At 36.7% G+C, this 24,264-nt stretch overlaps 4 protein-coding genes across 8 annotated transcripts in view; 3 read left to right on the top strand and 1 right to left on the bottom strand.

The window, feature by feature from the left end:
• The first annotated feature begins 783 nt into the window (after window positions 1-783).
• Window positions 784-11,232, top strand: LOC117423710 (actin-like protein 6A). Of its 2 annotated transcripts, none has more exons than XM_034039807.3 (14): window positions 784-1,020; window positions 2,275-2,351; window positions 2,554-2,728; window positions 3,847-3,947; window positions 4,340-4,437; window positions 6,011-6,105; window positions 6,853-6,959; window positions 7,879-7,968; window positions 8,162-8,223; window positions 8,552-8,666; window positions 8,759-8,839; window positions 9,156-9,251; window positions 9,445-9,531; window positions 10,428-11,232. In XM_034039807.3, the coding sequence occupies exons 1-14, from the start codon at window positions 996-998 to the stop codon at window positions 10,506-10,508; spliced, it is 1,290 nt and encodes a 429-aa protein (XP_033895698.2). In that variant the 5' UTR covers window positions 784-995; the 3' UTR covers window positions 10,509-11,232. The 2 variants fall into 2 exon arrangements, with proteins under 2 accessions (XP_033895698.2, XP_033895697.2); XM_034039806.3 differs by having other exon boundaries at window positions 785-1,020; window positions 6,853-6,974.
• A 437-nt stretch (window positions 11,233-11,669) lies between these two features.
• Window positions 11,670-14,817, bottom strand: LOC117423711 (large ribosomal subunit protein uL29m-like). 2 transcript variants are annotated; one of them, XM_034039808.3, is made up of 7 exons: window positions 14,670-14,817; window positions 13,977-14,122; window positions 13,720-13,780; window positions 13,309-13,405; window positions 12,797-12,927; window positions 12,498-12,593; window positions 11,670-11,989 (listed from the first exon to the last, which is right to left on the bottom strand). In XM_034039808.3, exons 1-7 carry the CDS (start codon window positions 14,801-14,803, stop codon window positions 11,881-11,883), a joined length of 774 nt encoding a protein of 257 aa, XP_033895699.2. In that variant the 5' UTR covers window positions 14,804-14,817; the 3' UTR covers window positions 11,670-11,880. The 2 variants fall into 2 exon arrangements, with proteins under 2 accessions (XP_033895699.2, XP_033895700.2); XM_034039809.3 differs by having other exon boundaries at window positions 14,664-14,792.
• A 260-nt stretch (window positions 14,818-15,077) lies between these two features.
• On the top strand, window positions 15,078-17,732 carry LOC117423749 (NADH dehydrogenase [ubiquinone] 1 beta subcomplex subunit 5, mitochondrial-like). Its single transcript, XM_034039878.3, has 6 exons — window positions 15,078-15,243; window positions 16,068-16,153; window positions 16,290-16,356; window positions 16,765-16,826; window positions 17,115-17,221; window positions 17,477-17,732. Exons 1-6 carry the CDS (start codon window positions 15,126-15,128, stop codon window positions 17,595-17,597), a joined length of 561 nt encoding a protein of 186 aa, XP_033895769.1. The 5' UTR covers window positions 15,078-15,125; the 3' UTR covers window positions 17,598-17,732.
• A 3,643-nt stretch (window positions 17,733-21,375) lies between these two features.
• Window positions 21,376-24,264, top strand: part of LOC117423043 (ubiquitin carboxyl-terminal hydrolase 13-like) — a 40,970-nt gene continuing 38,081 nt past the window's right edge. For all 3 annotated transcript variants that reach the window (XM_034038398.3, XM_034038399.3, XM_034038397.3), the window contains exon 1: window positions 21,376-21,643. In XM_034038398.3, the coding sequence (XP_033894289.3) occupies window positions 21,533-21,643 (111 nt within the window). In that variant the 5' untranslated portion in view covers window positions 21,376-21,532. The remainder of the gene's footprint in view (window positions 21,644-24,264) is intronic.

Raw genomic sequence — 24,264 nt, 5'->3', positions numbered from 1 at the left:
GTCTGTATCTCGGATACCCATCCTGAGATCTCATCACCAGAACCTGGAAGTAATATCCTCATGCACCACAAGGATATACTGTATATATGTGTGTGTGTGTGTGTGTGTGTGTGTGTGTGTGTGTGTGTGTGTGTGTGTTTAAGGAACTACTTTATCCCAGTGGATGAATACTAAACCCAAACTGCATCATAAATATATTTAAGCACAAAGAAAATTAATATTACATATTTCAATTGACATATAATAGCAACAGCACCCTCCAAAATGTGAAGTAGCAGAGATTATGAACTGCTGACATTTAAAACAAAACCAATCTGTAAAATTAGTAAATTACGTGGTGTGTAGCATTGCTTTTTATCATTTTCCTGTACCATGTTGTTCAGAAATGTCCATTGGAACTCAGTACTGTAGAACATTAACTTGACAGACGGTACTGCAGTATATTCTGTCATTACAAACTCCACTGTCAGAATTGTGATGCATGCACCACAAGTGAATAAAATATGAATGTAGACAATTCTGACAGCAGAAATTTTATATTTGATTATTTTTGTTTTATTATTATTACAGACTAATGGTGACTTCTTTATAAATCAATTGTACTGGTATTTGAAAACAAAAAATCTAAACATCGTGGTTTGTTAAATTGAAAGAAAAAAAAAGTAAGTGCATCATTGCAATTATTTATCAAGTAGTTTACTCTCGCTTTCCCTCAACCTACTCTGGTCGTGACGTACACAAAACCCACATCCATAGAGGTAGGATTGGCTACAGGTCTTAAGAGACGGCGTGGGGGCGGGTAGAGTGATATTCCTGGCTTCTGATTAGCTGCGATTGGTCATGGTGGTTCGTTGTTAGGTTGCATCCATTGAATTTAGTGAAGAGGGTTTAATTTCTATTGTTGTAAAAAAAAGAAAACTGGAGGGTTTGTGTTGTTTTATTGTCAAATTTATGTATAACATATACTAGTTTGCTGCCGACAACTATCGGAAAAGATGAGCGGAGGGGTATATGGGGGAGGTGAGTATATTCAGAAACAAACGAATGAAAAGCGCCACATTGTTGTCCGTGATAAACTGTCGCACCGCAGAACGGGCCTGGTTGCGCGACAATAAATAAAATCCAAACAATATGATATACGTTTTACGGATCGGTTCATACGTTTTATCTTTTATAAACTTTAACTGTAGTAATTTAACTTAATATATAAAAAAATCTTCTTGGCATATCGAGATGCGCCTTTCTCGTATGACAAGGTGCAGCTTTGTAAACCAAGTGAGTCTTTTTTCAAACTGCACTAATAGATTCAATTTTTCTACACACCTGGCTGTTGTGACCTCTAAACTTGATGTCCCGCTATTAGAATTCGGACACGCTGTGTTTTGTCTTTAGTTGTACTGTATTTTAGTTGTAATCCAACCAGAAATACACGGGTATGGTGTTTTACCGTACTGTGTACGATAAAACATTTAATGGAAGTTTAAATGTCCACGATATATGATCTATAAACTTTTTTTTTTTTTTTTTTTTTTTACTTAGCAGGTATATTAGTCATAGTTAGTTGCTCCTTAGTGTATCTGCTCTCCTGTACAAAGCTGAAATCATGCCCACTGTACTAGTTTGTTATTGTGGTGGGTGTGTGTGTACTGTGTAGAGAGTAGAGGTTTGATGACCAGCAGTGAAAATACCTGTAAAATAGTGTGAAAGCTTCAGTTAAGGGCCAATAATCGTTATAATTAACTGATAAAATAAAATAAAATAAGGACATTTTTGCAGACCCCTTCTCAAAATGCTTTTGGTTCTGAGCTGTTGTCATTCATTATCCCCTGCTGGGAATGCATGTACCAGACTGGCAAAGCGGATATAATGGAGGCAGCGCCCCATAATGCAATAATGTACATCAAGAAGACAGTTTAATACACAAGCTTAAATAACAGCCTCTGGGGATTAGTACCCAGGGTCTGCCTTTAGGTATGTCATGCTTACATTTCTACTTTCAACAGGAGGACTGCTTATCCAATTTTGATCACATTTGGTTTTGACATAGCCTAAATCATGCTTGCATTTTTACATGCACAAACTGTAAAGTGGATGTAATGTTGTCATGGACACACCTGAGCTATGTTTATTCAAGTTCAAGTAAAATCTGCAATCTCTAGCAATCGGGGGGTGGGGGTCTGGCTTCCATCCCTCTTCTGGTGCTGAATTAACACGTAACCATCAATACTGAGTCATGTCTTGATTCCAGAAGTAAACCAGATTATTCCTTTTCAGATGAGGTTGGTGCTCTTGTCTTTGATATTGGGTCTTACACAGTGAGAGCTGGATATGCAGGCGAGGACTGCCCAAAGGTAAGGAAGTTACTGACGCTGTTCTACTGCAACCAACTTTCCACGATGAGTTCTCATGCATTCATTAAAACTTGGCCTGCAACCAAGCAAGGTGTTTGCTTGGTTGATGGGTATTTAAACGATCTGTCTGTTAATGAGGATTTTGATTTGAATACAGTATTGTCTCATGAACCCCCTATTTTGCAACCCGTCTTGTTTCCAGGCAGATTTCCCAACACACATTGGGATGGTGCTGGACAGGGAAGATGGGAGCACGCCAATGGAGACAGACGGAGACAAAAGCAAACAAGGAGGCACCTCCTACTACATTGATACCAATGCATTGAGGGTAGCAAGAGAGAACATGGAGGTCATGTCGCCCTTGAAAAATGGCATGAGTAAGTTCACATTTTAGCTAATCTCAAAACTAGAATATTTCTTGTTAGCCAGGCCAAAGCAAGTGCACTACAGAGTACATAATGATGCACAGCTGTTTTAGCTACAGGCAGACATGTATGAAATACTTTTTTTTTTTTTTTAATTGCCCAGTGGGCAATATACAGTTGTTAACTGTGTGATCTGGTGCACTAGTGATACTTTTTTTGCTGTAAAATGAAAATTGGTCCAAGTTCTGTTAACAGTAGCATGCACATGTGCCAGGTCAAGGTTGCATTTACCTTTGCATCTGAAGCTGTTGCAGTGGTTTCCGTCTTTGTCTGCTGTTGCAATTGGATATAGCTATCAGACAGATGAAACATGGCATGCTTTGTTTGCTGACACAAATGTTTATGGGTATCCAATTTTTGTATAATGGATAAATATGAACTAAAATGTATTCTACTACAGCTGTGAATAGCATTCAAGGAAGGTTGCAACTGTTTGAAGGGTATTTTTGACGTAATCACTGAATGACTTTATCTTTGCTAATAATATGTCTATCAATTATTAAACAGAATTGCAAGTATAGAATTCATAAGGACAGTGGTTTCAAGTATTTGGGGGCTGATGATGACATCAGCCATACACAGTGTCATTATCAATGTGTGCTAAATTTATCCATGGGTAAAATGTAATTTTGACATCAATTGCCGATATTTTAAGACTTATATTTTTAGTGATTTTTTTGTTGTTTAACCTTCAACAGAACTACACATGCACGCATTACAATTTAAGCAGTCATTTTTAAGTTGTGTAGTTTGGATTTCTGTTTGGTATTATGTTTTATCTATTTATATTCTGGTGTTTAGTGCAGTGCATTATAAAATACCTTTTATACTTATGAAGTTGTATTCTATAATGACATTCTGAATAATATTTATCTGTGTATCCAGGAATTAACATTTTTTAAATGTATATATTTTTTTTAGATAGCACAGGTGCTAAATGGATCGAAGCCCAAATAAATAACACTATTTTTATTTGAACTGGGAATAATTACTCACGAGTGAGTTCCTGGTCCAGAGGCAGCAACATTAAAATGATCATAATTGTATTTTAACCCCTCTTGTCCTTCTAGTTGAAGACTGGGACAGTTTCCAAGCCATTTTAGATCACACATACAAGATGCATATTAAATCAGAAGCAAGTATGCACCCAGTACTAATGTCAGAAGCCCCGGTAAGTTTTTATGCAATTCATCTTTTGATTTTACAAAACATGCTAGTTCAGCTTACACCTGTTGCATCAAAATACATCTGTTATACTTGTGATATATATATATTTTACAAATAATTATTTGAAAAGGTTGGGATGGTGTGTCATATTGCTGGTGTCCTGTCTAAGTTAGGCAACTCCAAAGTGTGTACAAAGAACACTGCATTGCTGCAGTACTATGACACTTACTACTTAGATCATTGTAGGACTTTCCATTTTCCATTAACAACAAAAGACTGAATTAAATTTGTGATTTAGCATGAAAAGATATACCTCAGATTGTGGATTGTATTTTCCATTTTAAATGTTGTGCAGAGTGCTTTTATTTAGTCATGCGCTTGCTTGTTTTGACACAGTGGAATACACGCGCTAAGAGGGAGAAGCTGACCGAGCTGATGTTTGAACATTACAACATCCCTGCGTTCTTCTTGTGTAAAACAGCAGTCCTCTCATCGTATCCTTTGTGTGATGTCATGAAAGTTCGCAATCAAGGAACAATTGTGTGTGCCTTATTGTTTACAAAGGTTATGAAATGGCACATTGTATCTCAAAAAAGGACATTTTTACTGTTGCACAGAAGACTTTTTATCCATTGTGGCGTGTCGGTATACAGTAACACACCATTTGGGAAAAGGAGATGATTTCCCTCTCTCAATTTCTGTTTTGCTTCTTGGGCTATAATAGAGCTTGAAGGAGTCATTTCTAATGTCATAGCTGCATGTACTCTGCACAGAATGCACTAAACAGTTACCACATAAATTTATGTATTTGGTTTAAAATTTAACATGATTATGGGACACTGCTGTTTTAAGCACTTGGTATTCACATCATCAGCAGTTATGTTGTCAACAGTGTGAAGCCACAGCAATAAAGGTAGAATGATTAGAAATACCGTCTTGTTTTAAAAGAATGGTAGTTCAATTCGAAAGTCCCTGTCTGGGAGTTACTGAAGACTGCGATATGATATGCTTCTAAAAGCAGATGCTGTACGGTCCTATTATTGGAAGACCGGTGTACTGCGCTGTCGTCATTGATAATGACCCTTCAAGCAAAAGCAACGTTTCATTTCCGTATTAGCACAGACATTGATACTTACTGGCTTTTTTTGTGACATTGAAGGGAATGTAATGAGTGTTAAAACGTTTTGTATCATTGTAACAGGGATGTAAGGAGTACTTGCAGTGAATGACTGGGTGAATTCTCTGGATGACATGCATGCGTGTTCGCTGCTAGATTGACAGGAGATGGAGACAGAAGGTTGGGATTGACACTCGCGCAGGTTTATTTACACACACACAGATTCCCCCCACATGACGCTACCAGCAGTCGTAGCTCACGGGAGACCAGCGTACAAAAAGCAAAAACAAACACTGTACAAAAAACTGTCAAAATAAAGTTGCCATGAAATGGTGTGCGCTACTCCGCTTACAAAAATGGAGGTCCTGCTTCCACACCTGTGTGCTATACTGCATGGAATCTACTATCCTGAAACTAACTCCCTGTTGCTCAGGCAGTTTACCCAACTCCAACCTTGGATATGTGCTCGGTCTCCGTTGGAGAGGGTCGCTTCATTCCTGAACCCAGTCGTTTCAGCAGCACAGATGGACCGATGTTCTGGCAGGAGCAGCGCTCTGACCCCTATGGCTTACAGCAGACCCGATCTGTATAATCTGGACCCTTTTATTCCTGGCGTTCTGCTGCACCACGCCCACCTGTTGATTAGGAGCTTGCAGCTGGTAATTACACACGCTGTTTTGTTCCTGCAACTAAACACAGCAGGCAGGCTGCTACACACAGAGTGTCCCCAATCCCACTGTTATTTTTTTCTACAATCACAACGCCCATATTTACAATAAACAATCGTGGAAGCCCCCTCCTTATGTGCATGGCCCCAGCCCTGCTACAATAATTTTAGTTACGTATAAACTGGTAACCATTATCACATTTGGATCATATCTGGATGCTATGAGACCTCACCAAAATGTTGTTTTTGGTTTTGTTTTTTGCCTTAACTATATCTTAATCAGATTTGCCAATGGGCGATCAACAGGGTTAGTGTTGGATAGTGGAGCCACACACACCACAGCCATTCCTGTTCACGATGGATATGTGCTCCAACAAGGTAAGCTGTTTACCTAAAACCATCTGCTTCTTGCTGATACAGTTCACGCCATCATCTCAAGTTACCAAAGTCATGTAAGTGGCTTAAACATTGGGGGGAGAACTAAAGTTACCCTATCAGTCACAGTCTGTCAAATTGTGATTCTTATTTAAATACTGACTGTCTCAATTGTTAATGGTTATTTTAAAGAAACATGTTTAACTGGAGCATTTTTTCTGTTTCCTTTTATGCAAAAAGATAAATGCATTTAGATTTTCAGTATTTTTGTTTTGTAGTTTTCCATCTGAAGATTGTTTTTGATTAACCTGGTTTTGCTTTAAAAGATCTACCTGATTCGTACCTTCAGTAATGTTCTCAGAAGTGCTGAGATGCAGTGGTATATTTAGCGCAAATGCATACATAAAACATGAGTTGCAGCAAGGAAGTGGGGGATTATAATTTGTACATGCTGATTTAAACTTCATATACTAATTTTTGACACATTTTTATGTATTGAGCCCCTGAGTTCTACTAATTATTGATGCGTAAATACTGTATAACTAATTTTTTTTTCTTAAAATAACATTCAGGTAGGAAGGCACATGCTGAAAACGTTTGTCTTAAAAGTTTTAGGTTAAATATGAACTTTTAACTGAAAACTTATTATTGCCTTATTTATTCATGATGAAAAATAAACCACAGTCAAAAATAGCAGATCTGTGTTGGATATGTGTAAGCTCTCAAGACTGAACTATGCTGTTCTTTCAGGTATTGTAAAGTCGCCTCTAGCTGGAGATTTCATCAGCATGCAATGTAGAGAGCTATTTCAAGAATTAGGTGTTGAAATAGTACCTCCTTACATGATTGCATCAAAGGTGAGACCTGCTAAAGTAAGTTCAGTCCATTACTACAGAGATGGTTCATCTCATTTCACTTTTGGGTGTATTTTTTTATATGTGATAACGGTGGTGGGTATGTATTCATTGTTCATGCGCATATGCTTTAGAGTAAAGCTCTGCAGATGAAGTGTAATAAACAGGCATTTACCATTTAAACACACTGTCTGTCCAATTCATTTACAAATGGCCTATTTTTAAATAAAATGGAAAAAAAAGTCTTAAGTTGATAAAAACTAAATATTAATTGAAACATATTTATATATAATAATTGAATAATAATATAATACAATATATAGCTGTTTTTGTATGATGTGCTTCTACAGATAAATACTGCACTGAGCAGTGCCACCTATAGCAGGAAAAGTAATATTACAGGGACAGCCCTATAAAGGATGGTTGACTATAATGAGCTGAATCAAATCTGAGAATGAGTTGCCAGTGTATCATTAATTTATAAAATCTTCCAAAGGCATCACATAGTCTTATGGAAGCAGCTTCCAGCAATACATACAAAAATGACATAGTGCTTAGATTTGGTTGGATGCCTTAAATTAATTATCCCAATTTACAGGGGCAATTCCACCTTTAAATAAGGCTACTGTAATCTATAAAGTAAATGTTACTGAACATTTACTATTTAGGCTATCTCATACATTGTGTGTTCAATAAAACAACAGTTTTGTGTTTTTTGTTTGTTTCAGATTTTTTTAGATTTAGTGCTGTACTTGATGGCACTTCAATAGGATGTTCTTTTTTCCTTCACATTAATGTTTATGTGAAATGTAATTCACAGTGCATCAATCATATCTAACTACTTATGATGCTGCATGACTTGTTTAAAAAGACTTGCATGAGTGGACAACAAACTGCCAACTGCAGCGTTTTCTCTTTTTAGGAACCTGTACGAGAAGGAGCCACTGCTAACTGGAAGAAGAAAGAAAAACTACCTCAAGTGACAAGGTCTTGGCATAACTACATGTGTAATGTAAGTACAAATCCATTAGAATGCTGTTAGTTTAGGATTAAAAAAAACTGGGTTTGTGAACACACTTTCGTACAGCATATACCAAAAGTCAATTACAGCCCAAGGACCCTGGTAGGTGCATCTAGTCGGCTTGCATAATTATACACAGAGTAAACTGTTACGTTTTTCTAATCATGATTGCTTTCCTCTTTAGACTGTGATCCAGGATTTCCAAGCCTCAGCCCTACAAGTCTCGGATTCTCCGTATGATGAGCAGTAAGCAAGTTTATTCTTGTTATTTTGAGAGCTATAGACAAGTACTGTCTATGTAGCAATACAACATGTCATGTTGCATTTATTCTCCACGTTGCTGACCTGTAAGGGGACCGTCCATCTTTAACACTACACGTTAACTTATTTTTCAAGAATGTATACACGTTCAGTTCACTGTCAACATAAGTATCTTTTTTAATGTTTTATTATTTATATCTTTTTATCCCAGAACTTTATTGAAAATAATCTTTAATTGCTTGTTGTTTTTGATATTTAAAAAAAAACATTTTTTTTTAATGTTTACATCCTGAATGCCTTGTTTTCTCCCTAGAGTGGCTGCACAGATGCCTACAGTTCATTATGAATTGCCCAATGGCTATAACTGCGACTTTGGAGCAGAGCGATTGAAAATTCCAGAAGGCTTGTTCGATCCCTCAAATGTGAAGGTAAATCCTGCTTAACCCATGATTGCCACGCTGAGTTCTTTACATTTTTAATGCTAGCAGCAGTTCTTCAATTCCTTATCTTTATATTTTAGGGTCTGTCTGGAAACACCATGCTGGGTGTCGGGCATGTGGTCACCACCAGCGTTGGAATGTGTGATATCGATATCAGACCTGTAAGTACAAAACTAAGGCAGCGCTGCATTTTGGTGATGGTTTCCCAAGATAGATGACATTCGTTACTAAAGACAAATCCTTAATTAAAAACAGCTTGCAAAATTTCCATGTGTGTGTGTAAAACTATGTCAACCAATAAGATGTATTTTATTTGTGTTTTTAGGACCTGGAGCAGTAGTTAAGCATAAACAAAAGCAGTGCTCCAAGAAGTTTAGTAGTGTTTGGATTGATAAATTATGTTATCTGTAAGATAGCGAACTACTGTACAAGTAATGTTTGTTTTTGGTTTTATAAATTGTTGTTTGTTTGCTCAAGGGTCTGTATGGCAGTGTGACAGTAGCTGGTGGAAACACACTCATACAGGGCTTCACAGATCGGCTAAACAGAGAGCTATCCCAGAAAACTCCTCCTGTAAGTACAGACACTTGCAACATTAACAGAAAGGAAGGACCAGACACCTGTTCTCCAAGCTGAAACTTGTCAGACAGACATCATAGAAAATATAGAATTGTGTTTTTTAAAAAGCTGGTATTTTTAATTAACTGCTTTTCAAGAGAGTTAACTAAGATTGAAGGCATTTTAACATTTTGTTTTTTAAATGCAGAGCATGCGTCTGAAACTAATAGCGAACAACACCACAGTGGAACGCAGGTTCAGTTCATGGATTGGAGGCTCCATACTAGCTTCCCTGGTAAGTTTCATGATAAAAGGTCAACACTGAGGCTGTGTTCTGTGCAGATCTGATCAAAATAAGCTCAGACACGTATGCTGATGTAAAACCAAGAGAACTCAAATGCAAATTGTGGTCAGGTTTTTTTTTAATAAATTTAGGGATTATTTCTGTACATTTTTTTATTATAGGTAAACATCATATTTATCATAAAACAAAACATAAAAAGTAGGGGTTTTAATCTTGGCATTTTCTTTTAATCGATTAATCGCCCCATCTGGATGTTTTCTACATTCTGCATGCAGCAAATCCCGGTAATTTAAACTAAAAGCTAACCCCCCCCCCCATTTATAAACTGAAGCTGTATCTGAATCTAGATTTTTGTTTTATTTTATTTGTGAACAAAATGTATTTGATATTAAAACCCACCGCTGCTACACTTTCAGATGGAGGGCTGGGTGATTTAGAGGTCTGAAACAACACAAGTTCTGTGGACGGGGTTTGGTCAGATTAAACATGATCCCTGCCTGGATAGTTGATCGAGTCAGTCATCCTGGAAACCCACTGAGCCTGCCATTTACCATGGAGCTTTTACAATCACCAGGAAGTCAGAAAAATGTATTTGTCAGGTCTTGGCGCCCCCTAAAAACCTCTGGAAAAACACTGTTCTGAGCCATGTCAAAATGTTGGGTATAAATCCCTGTAACCCGTTTTGAAGTACTCTCCGCCATCTTTCTAGATTTCTTTCTCACGCACGTTTTTGCTACAGCACGTGGGTAGACTAGATTAATCGATCAATGATTTTTTAAAATTAACACCCACAGGCGTAATTAATCGATTAATCTTAAATCGATTTAAAACCCCTCATAAAAAACACATTAGCAACGTTTTGCTTACTAACTGACTTTTTTTTTTAGGGTACTTTTCAACAGATGTGGATCTCCAAGCAGGAATATGAAGAAGGAGGAAAGCAGTGTGTTGACAGAAAATGCCCATAAACACAGACCTACCACACTATTGCCTTTAGCAGTCAAAGCAACACGGATTTAGTCTATAGCCTTCTACAGTGTACTCAGGAACACCAAGGACATTTTTCCACCTTTTTGTAGAATTTTTTTTTATTATTATTATCACAACAGCTTCCTTTGTACTTTTATGTAGAAAATGTTTTGTGGTTAAATAAGCGATTTGATGATTCTTTGCAGTTTTCTTACTTCAAAGCCAAACTTTCTATTGAATCTTCCACTTTTACCTTTTTATTTTTAAATAGAACCTTTTTTAAAACCTCTATTTTGATATCAAACAGTAATGCATTGACAGAACTCAAATATTTACAACTAGTTTGGTGGTAAAAAATATTAACTAGATGGCATATTTGGGGTTATCCTTCGGTAAGAATGCTGTCTCTTCTCCGGGCACTTGAGTTAAAATTCTTCCCTGATAACAGCATTGTTCCAAACATCTGGTTTCTTTTTTTGTTAAGCATTTCCACAATCTGCATTTACTGGCATTAGAGTGGAAAGCAATATTCCTTTAAGTGGCTGGTTAGTGGTTAGATTACATTTTCTTTGCATTTGGATAGTGTGAGTACAAAGCAAAATTGGCCACCACAAATATTTGACTCCTGTCTGCAATATTATCCTTAGTTTTAATAACGTTGAGGTTGCACAGCCAGTTTGCTGCCTATTGGAAATAAAGTGATGCCTTTTTTTTTTTTTTTTTTTACCCATGCGAGTGTTGTTTTTTCAAAATCATTTGAACAACTGTGTGTTTATTTGACTAGATGCTGGTAAGCTGCTGTATGAAGATTTGTCAAAGCAAGTGTATGGAATAGGGAATGCATGATTTATTAATGTGGATTTTTTTTATATATATAATCTACAGAATTTCAATGTAATGGAAATTACATACATTTTGCACATTACTGTTTAATGTAAATAACCAAACTGGTAATGAAATACAGTAGCAATGTCTAACAAAATAAACACATGAAGGGAAACAGAAATGAAGGTCAAAAAATTAAAAAGCACCTGTGTTAAAAACTGGAACAGTTAAGAATTCAATTATAAAAACTTTGGTTCTCAATTAGGCATTCGAAAATACTGTTGCTTATTTTCTGTATATATTTCATACCCACAAAAAAGGAAAATGAAAAGAAATACAATAGTGGTTTTATTTATGGCCAACACAAAGGTATGTTACGTCAAATCCCATCAACATATGTCTAAACATCTAGTGAAAGGGCATTGTAATCTTTGTCGAGTACAAAAAGCAGGAGAGAATGCCGATACAGACCAGAGCAATATAACTATTACTTTCCATTCACAAAATGAAAACTAGGTTCAGTGCTGTTAATTCCTCTTACACGTCTTATGTTGTGGCAGAGAGTTTGGAAAACTTCTCCTGCAATTTCCTCTTATTTTCCAAATCTGCCTTTTTCTTCAAGATTGTGTTGTGCAGGTGGCTTTCAATACGGCGCCTAAAGAAAAAAAAAAGTTTTAGGTTCTGAAACAAGTATGAGGTATAATCTTAATTTCAGGAAATTATTTAATTTAAAATAATTTGTTATATTTTCACATTCATTTGAAACTTCACATAAAATCTTTAATATCTGCTTACTACTGCCATAAATTGTGTCCCATAATATACAGTATTTTCATACATGTTGCAGGGTCATGTCAAGTACTCTTTGTATGCAAGGACTGTGACACAAAGACAGCACTAAAACAAGAGGTAGCCTTGCATCATGTGTAAAGACACTAAGTCATGTTGCTGCAAAAGAATGCTGTATGTATATATGAAACCTGATCAAATGTGATTTTAAACTTAATACTGTATTTGCAAAACAGTAAGTACTTTTCTCTGAAGTACTGAAGCATTAACTACATCCTGTAAACTTAATTTAGTTTGTTACGGACCAAACTTTAGTTTACCTAAAACAATATCAATTCATATTCTAGAGAAGAATATACTGGACATTTCCTTACCTTATGAAACTGTCGACATATTTTAGTGTAAAGAATCGTTTCCTCTTGTATCTTCTGTTCAGGTACCATGGGATAGGGTACTCCTTAAATCTGTACCTGGTGAACACAAAAGAAAATACAAGACTTATAACCGACATACTGTAAAATCAGCTCAATCTAATACATTATACTTTTTTTTTTTTTTAACATGCTTGAAATTTACCACAACTAAAAATAAATGTACATAGTGCACCGGCCATCATCATCCTGCAGTTTATCTGTTGCATTAATTTTTGCCTTTGTAAACTCCAAGACTTTACCAGAACGTTCGTCCGAAAAAGTCCTTTCTCCAGGTTCCAGGTCTTCCCCTTTCCTGGCCAGTCTGTAGTAACCTCAGTGCATTCTCACGCTCTTGCACAATGGTATCCAGTCTTTTCATGGACCTTTCAATCTGAAACAGACTTCCTTTTATAATAAACTATCAAAGGACCATCCATAATAAATGAAACTAAAAGTTGAGCACTGGTCAACAAATTACTTAAGGGATAAACATCTGATGATAAGCAAGGATATATTTTGTCCCAAGGTTAATGGAAACTCCTTGAGACAAATTGTTGTCACATTAGCATTTAATGAAAAAAGACACTTGTTGGCATAGCTTCTTCTAACATGGTGGAAGTCCTAGTATCATGTTCACCGTGGTTTGTTGCCTCAAGCAAGCTAGTTCCATTACTTTATGCCAAATGGTTATTCCACAACAGTCGCACGCTACGGCCAACTTTATAATCAACAGCCGTTATAAAAGCCACAATAACTGGAGTGTTTCTTTTACCTTCGTTAAACGCTCTGGGCTTGGCATCTGTACCCTCTGTCTCTTCGCCTCCTGCTCGACAGTCAACAACATGTTCTTCTCTTTCAGGAGGACATACCTATCAAAAGGCATAGTGTTTGAGCCACACAAAATAGCTATTTTAACTTTAAATAAAAAAATACATGGTTTTGGTTTATCCACCCTTATTTCAACTCTTACATCATGACTTTGGAGGGTTATTCAGATCAATGTGACTGGCAAAACAGTATTACCAACAATCAGCAAAATAGAGGAACTCCTGATATGACATGATGGCTATTAGCTTGGGTATTTACGGTAGATACACAATTATGTTAAACACTTGATGAAAAATACTGTGATGTTGTGAATAACGGAATTATGAACCTGAATTTTACTTAAGAGCTGCTTTACCACAGTTTGTGTAAATCTTCACTGCTCTTAGTCCTTAGCTGCTTTGCAGTCCACGGAGCACCTAGAAAAAAAACAACATGTATGTTAGTAACAGTCACTGCCGCCACTGCTGTAAACTCAAAACTGAATTCTTACCATTTTATATGGGGAAGTATATGAAATGATTGAAGCCATTCTGGTAGCTTTTTTCAAAACGATATAACTAGGGCCATACCAGTGGCAGTACACAATATTGTAAAAAATACATAGTTTCTTACCTGACTTGACAGTTGGTTCCCCCCAGTTTGGGGTTTCATCAAAAAATGCCTCCAGTCCTCTTCGCCATTGAGAAGTATGCAACGCTCTGCACTGTTGGGCAAGGCTGGTCCCCATATTGTTTATGTGCAGCAGGCAGAACTTCGGTCTAAAGAGAATAAAAAAAGAAAAAACTTCAATTATGAAAGGACTTTGAAAAAGAAAAATCCTTATATACTAAGGCACTCCTAAAAATCCTAAATGTAAAGAATAAAGTATAGAAGTGTGTCGCCCCAGTGTTTTTTTTTTTTTTTAAAAAACAGTAGCAAGTTCACATGGGAATATGTGTTAAAAATAGAGTATGGTTCTGACATTGTGTTCTTTGTACAATTTCGGTATTGAAACGCATAAGGAGCATGCCAGATCACTGCCAACATGAGTAAAAGACTAAAAGGTAATCATAGACAAACCAGGTAACACAAAAGGATATCCTAAAACGTTTGAACACACTGGAAGTTACTTCTCATTTATACCAGACATTGTCAGAAATCTGTAATAACAACATGACAATTCTGGTAGAAATCCACGTCTAACATGCATTTACGATTTTGATGTTACCTAATCTGTCCTTGCATTTGTGTGTCCGTGAACTAGTAATCACAGTATCTATCGTTGACAATATTCGTTTGTACTGCGATACTGACACTTACACTTACCTGAATGCAGACAGCTGTGCTTTGCAGGACGTTAAGACTTTAGTTTGTTGTAACGGTAAAACTGTGGATATCGATAAACCTTTTTGAAATTGCCTGCAAAGTGACAGAACACGTCCTGCTGTGGTCGCAGCCATATTGGAACAGTACATCGTTCCCAGCATGCAACATCGCATCATAAATATATATTGTTAAAAAAAATATATATATATATATACATATTATACGTTTCATACTAATATTAATACATTGTTGTATGATCAGTGCCATACAAAAATCAAGTACTATATACTTAAAAAAAATAATAAATAAATAAATAAATAAATAAATAAATAAATAAATAAATAAACAACGCTTGCCCTTAGTAAATATGGCGTTTTTGACTTCACAACGCCGTAAAATCAACAGCTAAGCGGCACCTAGTCGTACAGTTGAGTATTTGCTTTGCCTTAAACAGCCATGGTGGGCATGAGCGTCCTGCGGGCTGGTGCTGGTTTTGCAGCGAGATTAAATCAATTGAAACATGGGTTTTCAAACGGGAGGCTCCTCACCAGGACCGTCCCAAAGACGGAGAGTGGTATGCGAATTCATTTATATGTCTTAGTTTCCTATTTGTCTTTCTAAAATACACATTGTGGTCTTGACCTTGCACGCATACAGAGATCCGTGCAGTGAATTCAAGAGCAGGTCACGGCTCGGAAAGGCGGCCTGTAATTACTATTTATTGCACTATTTTACACTATGTTTATACTATTTCTGTACCATGTTATAGATGTAGGGCAGTCATTTAAAATAGTAAACGTGTTCACGACTACCAGAACGAAAACCGTATTCCTTTTAGAAGCAATGTTATTGATAGATACAGCTTGATGATTGCCATGTAGTATTGTTAATGTAGTGTAATATGTAGCAAAGTTTTACATGGCATTCGAAAACACATAACTCCAATGTGGAAGGTTAGTATGATGCAAGTGTGTATGGTACTATCAAATAACATGTTTGGTCCCTGACCCACTGCCTGTTGTCAGTGTTGATAATACAGTACTATATCAGAATATTATGAATTGAACGCCGATCGGGGAGGACTGTTTGTATTTAATTATTGATTTTCAGGTACGTTTTTGATGTTATTTTGTCATTGTTTCTGCCGAAATTGAGCGTTGCCTATGAAACCCAATCAAAGTAACTTGGTAGACTTGGGTTACCTCACCAGCAGAGGTGCACTAAACCCAGCCACTCTTCCTGGTGCACTGGCTACTTGTAGCCAATGCAATAGTTACCGTAGTGCCCATTCTGCCAGACCAGGATTCGACCGGAAGTAGAGGGCTAGTGTGTTTAAGTTGTTGAAATTATTATAAAATGTTTTCATTTCTCTCTCTCTCCCCCCCCCCCCCCCCCCAGCTGCAGTCCGGTATGGCAGTCATGGAAAGCAAATGTTTGTGTTTAAACCTTCAGACTACTATGACAGAAGGTTCCTCCATCTTTTGGTAAGCATTTACTCCTAGTTCATTTACTTACATATTAAGAAGTTTATGTGACAATGTAAATGAATACTAAAGGGTTTATTTATTTATTATTATTATTATTATTATTATTATTATTATTATTATTATTTTTCTGCAGAGATACTACATTTTGTTAACAGGAATCCCAGTGGCTGCAATCATCACATATATCAATGTGTTTATCGGTAAGTAAATGAAATGTGTTGACATGGATATTTTCTGAATAGAAAAAAATGATCACATTTTAAGGGACAATAAGTCATTAGGAAGCAGCAGTAGGAAATGTCCATGTGTAGTGTGGTCTTTGAGATATTGACGTAATCAAAATTGACATAAATTTAAGCAGAATCAAAAGATTGCCTGAAGAAAGTCAGTTCCAGAGATAATAAAGCTAGGCCAATTTTAAAACCTTGGTTTCCCCTCCTTTAACTAGGTTATGGTAACCTGGACAAAGGTGTGCTAACCAAGTTTTTAAAATACTTTTTCTTACCTCTACTTATTAGCACTAGTCAATACTGCTTCCACTTTTGTTGTGCGTGCTTCAGTTTGTAAAAATGACACCTGGTTTCATTTATTTTTTATGTTTCCTTCAGGTGAAGCTGAACTGGCTGAAATCCCAGAAAACTATGTCCCCGAGCACTGGGAGTACTACAAGGTGCCCTTTTTTTCTGTTGAAATAAAACAAGCAGTCATCAAAATCTTCCTTGCATGTCACTATATTCATTTAGCATCTCTGTGGTTAGCATGGATCATGTAAAAGTTAAAGTGTTGATTGTTATACAACTTCTAACACCCATTCATACATTAAAGTAAAACAAAAGTTGTTAATCAGCTAATGCCTTTATCATGATGCACTGATTACATCTGCTGAAATACTGTAACTATTAATCTTGTATACATACTGTTTTTGTTTAGTATCAAGCTTCTTTTTTTTCTGTTTCAGCACCCCATCACTAGGTGGATTGCCCGGAATCTCTATGATCCACCAGAAAAGAACTATGAGAAAATGATGGCTCTCATTGAGATTGAATCAGAAAAAGCAGAAATGAGGTGAATATGCACATTAAAAAAAACTTTAAAAACGATGTTCAGTATGAGTAGTGTGCAGGTATCCTGTCATTTTCTTCAGTCATTTGCAAGAATGGTAAAGATTGTATATTTAACACACCTATGATAACTTAAGTTACTGTATTCTTACAGGTAATTGTATACAGTGTTATGCCGTATCTTCAATAAATGAGTATTTTTGTGAAAAAGTCCAGTCGTCTTTTAAACAGTTCTATGTCTTCCATTGTTTCTTTATAGACGGACCCAGATGGATGTTCGAAAACTGATGAGAGAAAAAGGAGACGGACCCTGGTATCATTATGAAACTATGGACAAGAGTTTAATTGATTACTCGCCCAAATCTACACCAGATAACTAAATAACCCCACTTATAGGTTGCCACCGAATAAGTGTGGGATGTATTGTCTGAATATTGTTCAGTAACCTGTCCATAAACATGTATATGTTGTGTATAATTGCTTATTGGCACAAATAAAGCCCCTGTTTTGAATTTTGTAATTTCTTCATTTGCATTGTTTGAAGGGAACATATGATCTAGAAGACATATATATAAAATATATATATATAAATATATATATATATATATATATATATATATATATATATATATATATATATATGCCTTGCCTTCAGGTAGTCTGTTGGTAATTCATTTTTGTAGCCCCTGCCTTCCGATAGTCATATATGCTCTCTTTCCTGTCACGACTGAAACTGATATTTGCAACAGGGAGATGTGGGTAGTTTAACTTGTCCTCATCCTGACATTTATGGCTTAAAAAAAATAAAAGAAAGAAAAGTCTGCAATGGAAATGTGTTTTGCAGCATAGAAAGGGAATTCCATTTTTCTGCTAGCACAGGTGTTTCCAGTTTTTGGGAATAAAAAAAAAAAAAAAAGTTGTATTTGTGTTTCAGTGCTGTACACATCTAAATAAACTTCATACTGTATATCAGTCTTACACCACATTACCTGTTCTCAGACCCTCAAGAATATGTATCCTGCCACCACACTTTATAAATTGAGTGTATATACATATATATATACTTGCTCACTAAATCTCTTGGTATCACTGAATAATAAATTGTTTCCTTTAAAAATATGCAGAACATGTTAATGAGCTGTCTGTCCCACAAGTGTTGTGGTACCCAAATTGTGATCCAGTTACTACCAAGTTGTACTGCATTCCTAGTAAAAGGAGAGCATTTCAGTATATATACTGATGCACAATGAAAACGCAGCAGTCATGTTGTACATCAATAGCTCATTGGGTACATACATAATGTTATTTACATTTCAAATAGTGAGCAGATTGGTTTGAGTAGTATAGCTCCTTGGGATAACACAATACTGAGCTCAACTCGTGTGATTTCAAAAAAACACCAGGTGCTCAGTGTTTGGTATTTGAGTTGATTAAGAATCTGTATAAATAGCCATTCGAAACAACATGATTTTAACTAATGCAAGAACCGCGAAAGATATGACCACGCCCAGCTTGAGTAATGATGATTGCCTGGTTGATATCGGCATGACTGAAGGTGGCCTGTCTGTGAGAGAAGTTGCCTGGAGAATGAGATGTTCTGCTTCAACAATCAGCAGACTAGTCCAGAGAAACCAGGAAACCGGCTCTGTGGGGGACAGGCCACGTGGAAGGCAGATGGTCACCACACCGGCCCAAGACCGTCACATCCGACTGATCCATCTGTGTAATCGTTTTCAGACTGCAGTGGCTACAGCATGAGAAATTCCAGGAAGAAATAACCCGCGCATCAGCAGAATGACTGTAGCTCGCCATCTGCATGAAAATGATTTGCATGCTCGGAGGCCGTTCAAGGGTAACATGTTGACAGCTGAGAAATGAAATCGCCGTCTTCTGTGGGCCAGAGAACATTTGAGGTGGCAGCATAGAGAGTGGTGGAATGATGAATGCCGTTTTGCCCTTAACTGACCTGACGGAAGACAACGTGTGTGGAGACGTTGTGGTGAGCGTTACGTTGACTGTTTCGCTGTTCAAGCCAACCGATGGGGCGGTGGAAGTGTGATAATGTGGGGAGAAATCTCCTTTAACACAAGAACGCCTTTGGTGTAGATTGAGGGCAACCTTACTGCTCAGCGATACATTGACGAAGTCCTTGAGGCAACAGTTTTTCCTTTCCTGCAAGCCAATCCGGAAATGTCACTTTTCCAGCAGGACAACGCAAGACCACACAGTGCTAGGATTACAACTGCACAACTTCAAGAAAACAATGTCAAGGTCTTGCCGTGGCCAACTTTTTCTCCTGACCTGAGTCCAATAGAACATCTGTGGGACCAAATCGCCACAGGAGTCAACCGCAACCAGCCAACCTTCGCCAGCTGGCTGCAGCTGCACAGGAAGAGCGGCGGAACATCCCACAGCAGTCTATCCAGAGACTGATCAGGTCTATGCTTCAACGCTGCCAGGATTGTGTTAATGCTCAGGGAGGTTATACCCGATACTAACGTTGTAATATTTTCATTTTGACAGTGTGTCACGTTTCATACTGAAAACTTATCATGAATCTTTGAGCTGTATTTTTGTTCAAATTTTCTGTGATTTTGTTTGATATCTATGTTTAATATATTTGATTAAATCCATTAGACCTGAGTGTTGTGTTTCTTTTGTGCATCAGTATATATTTCACTACGATGCTCATTTACACCATTACTTTGTAGATTTTGGTTTTTGGCCAAGCAGCTCAGACATGTCTTATGATAATTTAATCAGGCCTCTGTGCTGGCTGCATCCTCAACTGAAATGGTACAGTGCTCATCATACTTGACAAGTATTTGGTCTTGTCAACTCATATGGAAAGTTGCAAACTGTAGGCATATTAAAAAAAAACTTAAATCCCACAACCAAGTTCTATTACACTAAAATGTAGTTTCTTGCAGCCATATTCAGCACTTGAGTGTCAATGCTCAGTTAAGTGTGTCAAGTCAATTGTTTCTCATACTGAGAAAACACTTAGTGATCATAAACACTCAAGTCTTGATTGTGAATAGTTCAGAAAGAAGACCTTTCTGTTTAGTTGACATTTCCCCACTTCTATACCACTCGAGGAGACAAACATACATGATCCCCTATTTTGTAGTTATACATGGCATCTTTGGTGTTCTATTATGGTAAAACTAGAGCGGGCCAACATAGCTGAATGCTTAACATCCTGTGACTTTTTTGGAATAACGAAACAAAAGATGCGTATTTCCACACAGGACTCTAGGTAACCATGATAGATAGATAGATCTGTATATGATGATGATGTCATGTCTTCTAGGAAAACAAAAACGTATTCCATCACTTAACAATTCCTTGATGTTGCATGACTTGCTGATAGAATGGGTCACCAAATGCTATAGACAAACCATCATGACTTTGATGACAAGAAAAGAAATCAAACAGCTGCCAATAGCTGCCTGTCCTCCTGGTTTAAACTTGCTGAGCATGTCAGGGAACACTAAAGGTTTGGAAGAAGCAAATAGACCTACTTCTATGGAACTGCAGAAACACATGGGTAGAGGGGTGGGAAAATGATCTTATGTGTTATCCAAAATCTTACTGAATATATGCCAAATAAAATAGACAAATTAGTGAAAACCAGTATAGATTACATTTTCTGTAGGAATTTTGCCAAAAATAAATTAATAAATGCTCAAATTACTATCTGAAAAATACTGTATAATAGAATGTTTTTAAAATTCCTTGAACTATACAGCATGTCTTTTAAACTGACTGAAACTTTATTTTCCAATACAGTACAACACAATCAGACAGGTTTTTGCATTATCAATGTTAAATTGTAAAAACAAAAACCTGTACAAACGTCGTGCTACAGAATACAAGAACGACTTTCATTACATCATCAGCAGCAGCAGCAGCAGCAGAATCATCATAATAACGTACTGACGTTTCAGTTTTCTCATACATCTACTATATGTGCCACTCTTATTTACCCAGACATGCTATTTTGCTTATTAGAAACCGCACTATTAATAAAACCAAGGCGTAAATAATGCTGTTACTGGTACCTCCATTTACAATGCATTTTGTGTTGTGTTTTCACATACAAAAAAAAGATACATTTAAGATATTTTTTTTTAAAATATGATTTTAATTTCCCTCCCCACCTTCTGTTTGGAAGCGTCACGGTCCCGGATCCCTGTAGGAATGTCGGGTCTGTGTGATTTATAAATAGCATCCTCTCCGCTCGCCTGCCTGATTGCCTGCCCTGCGACTCTCTACTACAGCAGCATTGTGGGCTGGAGACAGGAATGCGAAGATGGCTGCAGACCTAGGAGAGCTGCTAGTCCCTTTTATGCCAACGATCAGAGTCCCTAGAATAGGGGACAGGGTATTCAAGAGTGAATGTGCCTTTTCCTACGATTCTCCAGTAAGTCCTTCATTTTATTTCAGCAGGTATTCGTGTAGCTTGAAAACATGTGTACGGTATAGTAACACGTGAAGCGCTGCGCAGTTTTTTGGGGGATGGCAGCGGAGGGGGTTCCATTCTCTTTGAACTTGTGCAACAGTCCTTAGAAAAGATGTTTACATTGCGTTTCGATGCGCGGTGGAAATTATTCATGGTGTAATTTTTGCTTAGGCTGCAGTGTGTTTGCTTTCACTGGTCGTGTCGCATAGAAACCTAAAGTTGTACGACTCCATGCACTGTATAAGCTAACCAGTCGTATTTCAAACTGATAGCCGCATGATGTTCTTGCAGCAGTAAAACATGTTTCTGTTTTACACATGCACTTAATCAGCTGCTTTGACTCCCGAAAGTTATCACCACTGTGCATGTTTTACATACTGCGTTGTCAACTACAAAAGGGGATCTTATTTTGAATGTGTATTTGTGATTTTAATGGTTGGAATAACGGTGGATGGTTCCATGCCTTTTCTACAGTAGCAGCAGTAAGAAAAGTCAGCATGGTATTATTACTGTATTTACGCGACATTTGAAACCCTAGACCTTGATAACGAATCCAGCAGCATTAAGCTACTGTGTACAGTTCCCAGTTGCTTACGCGATTCCCCCTCCAAAAAAAAAATAGTTCCAGTTAATTTTATATGTAATATTAAACCGTATAACACATTAAATATTTCTGTATTTGTTGCTGCTGATGTTGAGTGTCAAGTGTCACGCCGACTGATAACAGCTGTTACAGAATGTCAAAAATGTAAGTCAGCCAGAAACCTTGAAAAGTTAATACAGAAAGTGGAAGAGACGTATATGCATACTGTTTTCCGTAACTTGTGCCATTTATTTTTTAAATGAGAATAATAAAGTCCTGTTTGTTTTTAGTACATGCGTATTTGTATTATTATTACTTGTAATCCGTATAGAAACGTGCTTATAGGTGACTCAGCTGTCTGCTTCCCATCATGTCTGCTTGAAGACGGGTTATTTTTATCCTCTAACCTTCTACAGCTCATGTGTCAGAAGGCTACTTTGGTAGTTTTTTATGATGCCTGCTTCAAATTACAAAAAAAAAAGAATTTCATTGATCATTTAATAGCAATAACTCCAATTTTATGAACCTGTCAGAACCTTTTATAGGTTATTGTGCAGTTTTCCATGCCATCTACCATATACTATGCTTTGCCATGCTTCCACTAAGCTTTTACTACACTTTCCTATATCTTTACCATGGTATACTGCATAAATCTTTTCTAAGTATTGTTTCTATTTTTTCACTGGAATTCTTGATAAGTGGGGTTTTTGATAAGTGGAGTTTGTGATACATATTTTTTATTAAAATATTCAGTTGATGCACAAATGTAGTTATAGATTTGTATTAAGTAAAGAGATGAATTAGTAATGCATTAATTCAAAAGTTAAGTTAGATTTTAATATGCATAAATTGATATATAGTACATATTTACATACACTGGAAATCTGTGGATTAGGAGTGTTTCTTAGTTTTTTTTTTTACCAGAAATGTCCCCAATGGAAAGCAGCCAGGAAACACAAATTCTTTAAGAGGATATTTTTCTTTATAAATGAGGTGACAGAGGGTAATCCCCCTTCAGGGTGAGAAAGGGAAGGTAGCAGTCACTGGCAGCTCAGAATTAGCATTACAGCACAGGGTTTTCATAGGAATCAAGTGCCATTGTGGGATACCCCATAAACCGATTAGAAACATACAGTTTACAATATACTAATATGTAGATTTAACAATGCATTATGTAGAATTATACTAGTGTGACTGATTATTAAGATTACTGTTATACCACGTTTCAAAACAGTAAACAGGTCTAATAAACCTATAGAGCACTCTAGCAGTATAGCAAATACATTAGAGACAGCTGATCACTAAACTAATCTAATAAACCAATGTATTTTTATTTTCCCTTTTTTATTTATTTCTCAGTGTAAGACTGAAAAGATTAAATTAGGTATTCAAATGTAATCTTCCTAAAAACGTTGTAAAACAGTAGTGGACCTCTTTAGCACACTCAAGCCTGTAGGGATAACAATGGTTTCAATAATTTAATAACAAAATAAGACACAATATTTTAGATAAGACCCCTAAAACATGATAAAATCGCAGCCTGCTGTGTTGTGAACACAATCAATAACACACAGTTACTGTTTTCCCTTGAGTATACATTTTAGGTTGTGTTTTGCCACTGTTAAAAACATTATCTCATCTATAAAACTTGTACACTTCATTTTTCAGAAAACAGCTAAACCATTTGCGTCATATTTGTTGCAGATAAACGTTTTCCTGTTATGCATTTGTAGTTTTTATTATAAATCAAAATAAAAGAAGCTGCTCTGCAGGACCTGGCCTGTTTCAAGAAGATCTTGTGCACAATTAACCCCAAAACTGTTTCTGTAAAACCAGTACTAAAACACTTTGTGTTAACCACTTTTTAGAAATTGTGTTGTTTGGCTTTGGGACAAAAAAATTATTTGGTGGATAAAATTATAATGGCGTAGTGATTTTGCTGATACGGTACATGCGAGAACATTATTATAGGGTATATTGAGCTCAGAAGCTTTCTCCT

The sequence above is a fragment of the Acipenser ruthenus genome, chromosome 17 (genome assembly GCF_902713425.1).
Source record: "Acipenser ruthenus chromosome 17, fAciRut3.2 maternal haplotype, whole genome shotgun sequence".
NCBI classification, from domain to species: Eukaryota; Metazoa; Chordata; class Actinopteri; order Acipenseriformes; family Acipenseridae; genus Acipenser; species Acipenser ruthenus.
The sequence above is the reverse complement of the archived record's forward strand: the minus strand, read 5'-3'. Positions and strand labels throughout refer to the sequence as shown.

Bases quoted from the DNA above. Each gene is read 5' to 3' on its own strand.
- LOC117423710 (XM_034039806.3), top strand. From the start codon at position 996: ATGAGCGGAGGGGTATATGGGGGAG. The intron at 6,106-6,852 runs GTAAGCTGTTTA...CTGTTCTTTCAG, and splicing joins TGGATATGTGCTCCAACAAG to GTATTGTAAAGTCGCCTCTA. The intron at 9,252-9,444 runs GTAAGTACAGAC...TTTTAAATGCAG, and splicing joins TATCCCAGAAAACTCCTCCT to AGCATGCGTCTGAAACTAAT.
- LOC117423749 (XM_034039878.3), top strand. From the start codon at position 15,126: ATGGTGGGCATGAGCGTCCTGCGGGCTGGTGCTGGTTTTGCAGCGAGA. The intron at 16,357-16,764 runs GTAAGTAAATGA...TGTTTCCTTCAG, and splicing joins ATATATCAATGTGTTTATCG to GTGAAGCTGAACTGGCTGAA. The intron at 17,222-17,476 runs GTGAATATGCAC...GTTTCTTTATAG, and splicing joins TCAGAAAAAGCAGAAATGAG to ACGGACCCAGATGGATGTTC.
- LOC117423711 (XM_034039808.3), bottom strand. From the start codon at position 14,803: ATGGCTGCGACCACAGCAGGACGTGTTCTGTCACTTTGCAGGCAATTT. The intron at 13,406-13,719 runs GTAAAGCAGCTC...GCCTTTTGATAG, and splicing joins GAAGATTTACACAAACTGTG to GTATGTCCTCCTGAAAGAGA. The intron at 11,990-12,497 runs GTAAGGAAATGT...TTTTTTCTTTAG, and splicing joins TATGTCGACAGTTTCATAAG to GCGCCGTATTGAAAGCCACC.